Source organism: Strix uralensis, chromosome 8 (assembly GCF_047716275.1).
Source record: "Strix uralensis isolate ZFMK-TIS-50842 chromosome 8, bStrUra1, whole genome shotgun sequence".
Lineage (NCBI taxonomy): Eukaryota > Metazoa > Chordata > Aves > Strigiformes > Strigidae > Strix > Strix uralensis.
In genome coordinates this window covers 29,360,618-29,369,832 of record NC_133979.1, presented here as the reverse complement: position 1 = coordinate 29,369,832, position 9,215 = coordinate 29,360,618, and the positions used below count along the sequence as shown (strand labels likewise).

The window sequence follows — 9,215 nt, the reverse complement described above, 5'->3', positions numbered from 1 at the left end:
CCAAGAGTTTCCTTTTAACATGGTGAAATGAAGTGTTCCAATTCAAAGCAGCAAGTTTCTCCAGGTCTTTCTTAGCAGGAGGAAGAAGTAACAATACCTGTCCTCTCTTGGCCAGAGGCCTGTGCCCTTCAGCACAAGCAGCGATATCCCGAGTGATGTTCCTGCCCTGATTTGGGCTGCCCAGGAGTCTCAGGAGGGTCCCTCAGCCCCATCCCAAGCTGGACCTGTGACCGCAGCAAAAGAGGACACTGCTCTACTACCTCCAATCAATGCCTCTCTCATATATTATTTTATTTGTTTTGTTGGCTTTTATTGAGAGTGAAAAAATAATTTAAAGCAATTATCTGTACAGGGGGGCAGGAGAATGGTTAGCTAGTCGGAAGATCTGTGACCCCCCACAGCCAGGCCAGGGAGGGTTGGAGGGAGGTGATTTACAGCTGTACAAAAACACGACAATCCCACCGAGGAGGAGCAGAAGGTGGAGGACATCTCTTGAGCTCTTGAAGGCCCAGAGCAGAGGGGTGGGAGGCTGTGCAGGGGCACGGGGGGCCAGGGTCTGGCCAGAGAGGGGCCAGACCCTCAAGTGACCTGCAGGGGTGTCTCCAGCATCTCCATGAGGAAGGTGTCGATGGGGGTGTCCCCAATCAACTTGAAGAAGAAGAGGTGCTCCAGGCACTTCAGCCCGATGGACCGCAGCGCCGGCAGGCGCAGAAGGAGTTTGGCAAACCTGGAAAAGAGCAGAGTCAGAGGTGTGCGGGAGGCACTGGCCACCCTCTCCCCCATGTTTCCTGCACCAGGGGCTCAGGACAGCACAGCCCAGATTCTCCTCAAAAATGCCTTGGGAAGTTCTCCGTCTTAGATTCCCCTGTGCTTTCAAAATAAGCATTTCTCTCTGCATGTGTGGAGGGAATATGTATTTTTTCAAAACAGAATTTAGCATTTTTAAAACTTAAAAAAAAAAAAGATGAAAGAAGACGCATCCAGATTCTCTCTCCAAGACTTGAACTAGTGACTTACATCTCCATGGTGCCATTTAAATTCTTGAAACCGCCTTCAAAAATCCCCAGCCTCCCGAGAGGGTGCGCAACCCCTCAGCAGTGCCTCTGCCAGCCACTGCCTCCTGTTTCGAGGCGCAGCTGCAAGGGGGTGCAGCAGGCAGACTGTCCCCCCCCTCCCCACTTCCAGCTCGCAGCGCTCTGCGGTCACATCCAGAGCCAAAAATAGCAGAAGATGCTGCGGGCGCATCACTGGGCTGGCGGCGATAGGGCCGGATCCAGCTGCCGGCGTTTCGAGAGCTTGGCCAGCAGAGGGTAGGATTGGATTGAAAAGCAAGAAAGTCACCTCTCGCCAGCACCCTAAAGGCTCTGGGCCACGATTAGGGCACTGAGAGGACAGGCCAGCCTGCGGGAGCTGGGCTGCGCAGACAGTTTTGGTTGGTGTCCTGCCCTTGCTTTGCGGGTGGCTCAGGCAGAGCTAGGACGGACACCCCTGCCCCTGTCTCCTCTCCAGGGTGGGTATTGTGCCACCCTGAGCTGCTTGCCTTGCCTGGGGACACTCACCGCCCTGGCTGCTCGGGGTACTTCTGCTTTGTGTAGGCTTCCAGCGTTGCATAGACCTTCTCCCTCAGTGATTCCACTTCTGAGGGGCTGGACAAGCCCTTCGCGTCTGGACGAGGGAGAGAATACAGGTAAGGAAGAAATCGCTGCAGAGAGAACCTTTCCACTGCTGGCAGAGTGGCTGTGTGTGTGGGCAGGAGAAGACTCGGGCTCTCTTTAATCATGCACCCAGGGACTGGGACAAATCTGCAGTCCCGATACTCACCGCCACAGCCCTCCTGTCTGTGATCTGCCATGGCCTGGAGGGTGTGCATGTCACCTGGGACTGCCCCGGGCCTCAGACTTACCTGGGTTAAACAGGACGATGGCTCGCAGGCACCCCAGCTCTGACTTATCCATCTGCATGTCTTTCATTTTGGACACCAGCTCCGTCAAAACCCTGCACGCGGGGGACATGGGTGGGCAGACGATCAGAGACAGGTACAGAGCAAGGCTGGGGGCTGAAAAGCATCTGGGACAGGGACTGGGAATACCCCCAATTCTTCTCTGCAGGAATAGGCAGCTTTGAGGGACAGCCATGCCACACACTGCTCTTCTGTGTGTGCATCAGCAGCATCCAGGGACCTGAGCATCAAATTCCCTCCCGTTCTTACTTTGCTCAGCACACAGCCTCTGTGCTCTCTTCGGACTATGAACAATTCCCACTCACTTGAGGGAAACTGCATGGGATTTTTTCCACATTTCACTGTGCAAAGCATGGGCACTGCCCTTACACATGCCAGCTGTGGGTAATGCAGTGTCCTGCCAGGCAGGGAGCAGGCGTGGCATGGACAGTATGTGTGCAGTCTTTATGTGAGCAAGTTGTGGTTTGAGGCTTTGCTAGCTACAGCTCTTGCTGATCAGTATTAGCTTTAGATCCAGTTAAGGCAAACCCCTGAGAGAAGGCAGAGAAGCATTCCTCCTGCTGCAAACCCAACCAAAGATCTGCTTCTGCAGCTGCAAATCCCTTTCTAAGGTGCTTTTACCCCATTCTTGGTTTTTAAGCCAGTCAAGCATCCCCTCCTCATTCTAAGCTAGTTCTGCCCCCAAATCACCATCTGTTTGCTCTAGTTCTCATTAAGGACTTGTTTCCCATTCAGAGGGGAAAGACAGAGCCAGCCTAGCCACTGCTGCTAGGGGATGACAGAAACAGGCCACGCACCTGTCGAAGATGGAGCCCACACCAGCACTGTGAGCACTGCTGCGGTGCACGTGCAAGCCTGTGGCCAGGAGGATGCCGTCTTGCACTGACACGGAGCGATGGGAGAAAGAGGCAATGAGCAGCTCATTCCAGCCTGCAAGGGGAGGCGTGCAGGACACAAGAGGTAGTTCAGAAAAAATCAGTCCCACATGGAGCAGGAGAACTGGTTTCTCCCTACTGGCTTCAGACTCAGCTTGCAAGAGAGATGGGACCCCGGGTACCAACTGCACCCTTGCTAACACTGCAAGGGGTGGCAAACCCTGACCAGCAACAAGAAAGGCACAGAAAAAGACTCGGCGGGGGGGAGGAAAATATGTCGGTTTTTCCCTCCTAAAAAAACATATTCCTTGCATCAGCAACCCCTTTACATAGTTTTGCATGTTACACACTAATGTGCCTCGCGCACAGTAAGTTCTGCAGTTATAAGAATTGCACTAACAAGACATTTATTCACTCTCCCCCAGCCCTCCTACATGCCTGCATGAAGAGGGGAACAAACAGGTTCCACTGCCCCATCCACAGCCTCTGCCAACCACTCATCGTGGCTCAGGATGGATTGCTCACCCTGTGACAGCAGCGATGGATCAGCTTAGGATTTCACATTCACCATCCCACCTGGCTGGCATAGCACACAGTCCAGAGGAGGGATGGAGGGAACCAGGAATAGCCCCAGAGGCCACACAGAGGGGACATTACCTGCCCGAAGGAGAATGACTTGGTCTTCCAGTGTCAGGTCGGAGAAGTGGGGGATTCGCTTGGCCCACTCGACAAGTGTGAAGAGCTGCTTGTCAGCCGCGTGGCATATGTTGGTGACAGGGTCATTTGTCTAGTTAAGAAAGATATCAAAAGGAAAAGAGCAGAGGAAAAGAGGAGAATTTGTCAATGAAAAATCTTTGATAATCACTGTCTGCACTGCAGACAGTATCGAATCAAGTTAACAATACTCAGAACCACAAGTAAAATGATCAGATTGCCAATAATCTCAGCTGTGCACAGTTGGGAAGAGAAGATTTTATTACTGCTATCCCCTCTACAACCAGTCAAATCAGCTGGTTGCTAGACTTTTCTGTTTGCTTGATGTTCTTTGCAAAGCAAGTCCTGCATGGCAGGCTGCAGTCCTGCTCCCCAGGGCATATCTAAAAGCCACCAAGCAGCCTCTGAATGGGCATGAACAGCAGTTTCACCCACACCAGTAAAACCACAGCAATAAACTTGCTGTGTCCAGCTCCACTTCAGTCTTGGTCACTGGGACAGACAAGCAGTGTCCAGGGCTGTGCAACTGTGGAAGCCAGCACAGGGCTCAGACTCTCCAGATTCCAGCTATTGCCCTATCTACTCATTCAAACCAAAGGGAACTGGAAAAAACATGCTAGGAAAATGATGCATAGGCTGTTTTCTAGCTGTCATTCAGAGTAGCTTCAAAAGAAAAATTATTGGTGATTTTTAGGTGGTGCAAAGCAAGAACCCTTTGCAAAATGCTAGCTGTTCACGTGGGGTTTATCTTTTCAATTGCACCTTAAAGGCTCTCATCTCAAGCTGCAAGTGATTTTAGTGCCCTTACTGAGCTCTCTGTGTTCATGTCGCTGTATGCCTCTGTCTTAGGTTCGACTGCCAGCTCAGCTTCCAGGATCCTTTCCACAGGCATGTCCTCGCTGCCACTGCTTGTGGACTCGGCCTCATTCTCGCTCCGCTCCCTGCTCCTCTGCCTCTCCTCCTGCACAGCTGCAGAACAGAAATGTGGCTCTTTACACCCACACAATACTTACCTGCTCACAGTGGGTCCCCTTTCCTCTGGGAGAAGGGATGAGAAACTCACTCAGGAGGGAGAGAACAGAAAACAAATGGATATTTCAGATGTACATCCATTAAAACAGCTGCCCCCAGCACTCCCCAATGACTTTGGGGTTGCTGTAGACCAGTGGCCTCCAAATTTGACAAAAGGTTGTGATTTCCAAGGTATGAAGCTCCAGAATAGAGGAAAAAGGAGCTGATACCTCCAGATGGCAGCCTGGACTCGGCTGTCACTAGATGCTGAAGGAGGCAGGAGGAACCCAGCACCCAGATACTGAAGTCTGCCACGCTCGCAGTGTGCTTCGAACAGTCCCTCAGCAGCCAGAGCATCCAGCAGCAGTGCTAGACGGTCCCTCACCCCCAGCTGGATCCACACATGCTGCCTATCTCATTTCTGAGCAAAAGCTTACCCAGCCTGGCACAGCCCTGGTGTCACCTCTCCTTCCACCACCTCTCTTCCCAACCCTCCCTACTAGAGAGCAGTTCCTAGCACCTCTGAATGCCCCAATGCCTTCACTCTCTTCTCCCATCTCTGTACATTTTCCAAAATATCTACTGACTGGAGGAACAGAATCACTGAAATTGTCTCCAGATCTCAGCTATTAACTCCAAGAGCTGCTGGGTGTGTGGAGGACAGGTTGGTGTAGGACATGTGTACATGATATGCCAAGCCTCATGCTCAGTAGAAGTCCTGGGTGCGCATTTTTGTTGGAGAAATCCGAAAGGGAAATAAGAAAATCCTGCCCTGTGTGACCATACAGCACCAAGCAGGGGCCCCAAGCACCCCGTGACCCCTAAGGGGCAGGTCGGCAGCTGGCCTGGTCTCAAAGAATGGCCCGTGTTGAGCTGTAGGCGTTTATACACCCAAAATTAAAGGTTCAGTGGGGTAGAAGCTGGCTGCAAAGCTGGCCCCTGCCACCAGACATCGGTGCTTCACTATTCCACAGCTTAATGGCTTCCCCAGCCTTTAGCTAAGCACCAGGAAGTCAGTATCCAGGGGAGTGGGAAAACCACCAAGGCCGAGGGATAAAAAGTCCTTTAAGAGGAGAGGGGATGTGCATAAACACTGGGGGACACCAAGGGAGGGACCACCTCAGCAAGCTTGCAGGAGAATTTGATCCCCATTTTCTCAATTAGGTAAGTGCTGCTGGAAGAAGGGTGTGACAAGCTTTTAGGTCAGATACTTGGATCAGGAGATTTCTTTCCCATTTGTCTTTATAGCTTGGCTGTTTGCAGCAGTGTCAGGAAATAAGCCCTTGCATCAGCCTTGCCTTACTCTGGCTTATGTTAGGGTGCTTTCAGGGGAAGCGCAAAACCACGGGAGGTTCCTCAGCACTGAGACTCATGACCACTTTGCAATGCTCAGCACTTCCCTGCGTTTCTCCCAGCTGGGAGGATGTGCTTCCCAGCACTGCCCAGCTGCTTGGGAACTGGCAGGACCCAAGGAGATGGCTCAGCAGGGCATCCAGTCTGGTGCTGGCGAGGGAGGGCAACACAGGATGCACATATGTGCCAGCCAGCTGGGGGAAGCATTTGTCCTCTTTAGGGTAATGGACAGGAAGAAGCTAGGGAAATGTTTCTAAAGTCATCAAAATCTTAGTGGAAGAAAGAGCATGCCAAGGAAATACCAGTCCCATCTCTCAGCCCCCAGACTCATCCAGGATTCCTTGTTCAAGCTGAAAACTGTCCCCAGTTTCTGCAGCTCCCAGAAAGCCCCTGTGAATATTGCAGTCAAACCCCTATAGGATCCACCAAGATCCTCGGGCTTAAATTTTCATGCTCTGCAAAGGGAAGCTGCATTGACACCCTGGTCCTCTGAACCACTTTGCACCCAGCTGGAAGGGAAAGCTGTGCCTGGGATTAGGTTTTTGATTCAAGCCTGGCATTTCGCAGTCCCCCGCTGCCCTAAGCATTGAGGTAGCACAGCACTGATGATGCTACAGGGAACACAATAAAGCTCAGCCTGTACCCACCGTTACAGCTACTTCCCTGGGCTCTGCCCTGCACAGTCTGAGTTCCCACACAGGGAGTGGCTTGCGTGCTCCGCAGAGGGACAGTGTGGACCCCAAAAGGGACAGCTCCACTGCCTGCTAGCATTCAAACCTGGAGGCAGCACAGTTATTTTATCTTGGAAAAGAACAGCTTAAATACTGTGCTAGTTGTCACTACCTGACCCTGCACCTGTCAGTATAATCTGGGAGACAATCCAGCTCAGAGGTTCTTGCACCATGAAGGAAGGAGCAGGTAGCTGCAGGGGCAGAGGTGGACAGATAAACACCCATGCTGTGGGTTTGCCTTTCCCTGCAGCAGAGACTTGCTTGGTGCTGCCTTTTACAAAGCCTTCATACTCTCTGGAGTTGTGTGGGAGAGGCAGGGCTACAGGACCCACCGCAGACACGTCACCCTCAGCAGCTCTTGGATGCTCCTTCAAGTCAGTGCAAAATCCCTTTAAATCCAATTGCCTCAGGTTGGATCTGTGCTCCAGATCAACACCTTAGGTGGTTTGGGCCAGAAACACTGAAATCCTTTGAGGGTTGCAGTGCGTGCACGTGGAGTATGGAAGAGGCTGCATGAACTGCTTCCATACAGATCTCTCCTGCAGCACAAGAACACCACAGGATGTGAGCTGTGCCAGAGATCAGCTCCAAAGGTGAGGTTAAGAGTGGAAATAACAAAGAACTATAAAATAAAAGACAGAAATAAATCATTCACCCTTATCTTCCACTACAAGAATTAGGTGGTGACAAATGAAGCCAGCAAGCTGAAAAGAAAAAGGAGGTTGCTCTTCACAGAGGAGACAAGCAGGAGCAGGACTCCTCACTGCTGGGTGCTGTCCACAGCAGATGTTTACAGGGGCCCAAGGGGTCCAGACCATTAAGGACCACTAAACTAAAGGCAAACTTGGGTCAAAATCAGTTAATAGGTTCAATAGTCCCCAGTATGTGTGTTTAGGTGGGATGGGAGGAAAAATACAGTGTAATAGCTTCCCCATCAGCCTCATTTCCTTTATGAAACAAGGTTAAAAATGCTCTGAAGCTGTCAGTGTGGGTTTTTGGAATGCTCCAGCCTTGGAGGGCCACCAAAAGCCAGATTTACCCTAATGAATGTAAGGAAAATTTCTGTAAGTCCATTCCTTCCACCAGCCCTCACATACCTTCCCTCTTCATCCCCATGGCGAGGCACTTCTGATAGCGGCAGTACTGGCAGCGGTTGCGTTGGCGCTTGTCTATGAGGCAGTCCTTGTTGTCACGGCAGGTGTAGATCAGGTCCTTCCGGATTGTCCTCTTGAAGAAGCCTTTGCAGCCCTCACAGCTGTACACCCCGTAGTGCTTGCCTGGGGAGGCAAGGGGAGGCCATCAACGGGCAGGCAGGCATTCCCTCCAGCACAGAGGAGCCCAAACCAACCCCAAAGGTGAAAAAAATGGGCTGCAGGGTGGCTCTTTAGTGGCTCTTTGCAGGAATAGTGACCAGCAGCAGTCAAACTACAGGACCACCGCCTTCCAGTGATAAGGAGGGACTGCATCCCAGGGGAAGGATGTGGAGTCACATCTTAGCTGCAGCACAAGTGCAGAAAAGCCACAAGGAAGCAAATGGGGTGCACTGATAGGGAGGGGATCTATAAGGCATGACCAGGTGTCTGGGATAGGAGAGAAAGCCCAGGGACAGCCAAAGCCCAGCCAACACAGAGCACAGGTAAATAAGAACACAGTGATTTTGATATATTTACCTTTGATAAACACGGACAAAATATAAAATGATATAAGGGAGAAGAGCATGGCTTTTAGGTTTACTCTCTTTTGAGCACAGAGCAACTAATCTGCAAAACAGACAGCCTGCCCTTGGATAAGGCAGACCCAGCTATGAATCCTGCAAAGCCAGTATGGTCCCAGCCAGTCTCCACTCCTACACAAGCCTTGCTTCAGAGCATCAGGGGAGTTTTCACTGCACAAAGCCTTCCCTAAGAAAAAAAAAAAAACCTCCTACCTGAGGACCTGTCCCCACAGATGGCACAGATGTGTTTGGCTAAGGATCCTGGGCTTGTAGATGGATAATTCATGTTCCCGATCCCCGGGAGACCTGGCAAGGGCTTGACGTCCTCCAAGCTGCTGACATTGTTTAGGACATTGAGCTGCAGAAGCAGAAACCACGAGACAGTTTAGAGGGTCAAGACTCATACCTCAATGAAAACATCCCCAAATCGAGCTGACCCCTCCCTTGCTGCTCCTGCTGGGCTCGTCCCACAAGCTTATACCCAGCAACTCCATGGGGCTGCCATGGGCAGAGAGACATCATCTGGTGAATCCAGCTGGAGGGGTTTAAGCAGATGTCTGGTAACAGATATTGCCTCTCACCCTGTCCTGATGCTGTAACGAAAGCCAGGACTAAGCAGAGCTGGAAAAGGGCAGGCAGCAACCCTCAGCTGCTCACTTACAGCCTCCAAGCAACAAGGCTGGTGGGATCCTGCCTGCTTCATTAGAGGATACTGATCACTGGCTGCTTGCAGCCTCGAGCACTAACAGCTTACTAAGGAAGAGCTTTGCAGCCAGGCAATTTGTTGCAATTAAACCTGCACTGCTGCATGGCTAGGGAAGCTGTAATGATGGCGTTTTTTTAAAAAAAAAAGAAGT

At 51.4% G+C, this 9,215-nt stretch overlaps 1 protein-coding gene across 3 annotated transcripts in view; it reads right to left on the bottom strand.

The window, feature by feature from the left end:
• Positions 1 to 266: 266 nt before the first annotated feature.
• RXRG (retinoid X receptor gamma) overlaps positions 267 to 9,215 on the bottom strand; it is a 39,083-nt gene continuing 30,134 nt past the window's right edge. For all 3 annotated transcript variants that reach the window (XM_074876909.1, XM_074876910.1, XM_074876911.1), the window contains 8 exons: positions 8,572 to 8,716; positions 7,742 to 7,921; positions 4,358 to 4,518; positions 3,493 to 3,622; positions 2,758 to 2,890; positions 1,904 to 1,995; positions 1,560 to 1,665; positions 267 to 727 (listed from right to left, as the gene is read on the bottom strand). In XM_074876909.1, the coding sequence (XP_074733010.1) occupies positions 580 to 727; positions 1,560 to 1,665; positions 1,904 to 1,995; positions 2,758 to 2,890; positions 3,493 to 3,622; positions 4,358 to 4,518; positions 7,742 to 7,921; positions 8,572 to 8,716 (1,095 nt within the window). In that variant the 3' untranslated portion in view covers positions 267 to 579. The remainder of the gene's footprint in view (positions 728 to 1,559; positions 1,666 to 1,903; positions 1,996 to 2,757; positions 2,891 to 3,492; positions 3,623 to 4,357; positions 4,519 to 7,741; positions 7,922 to 8,571; positions 8,717 to 9,215) is intronic.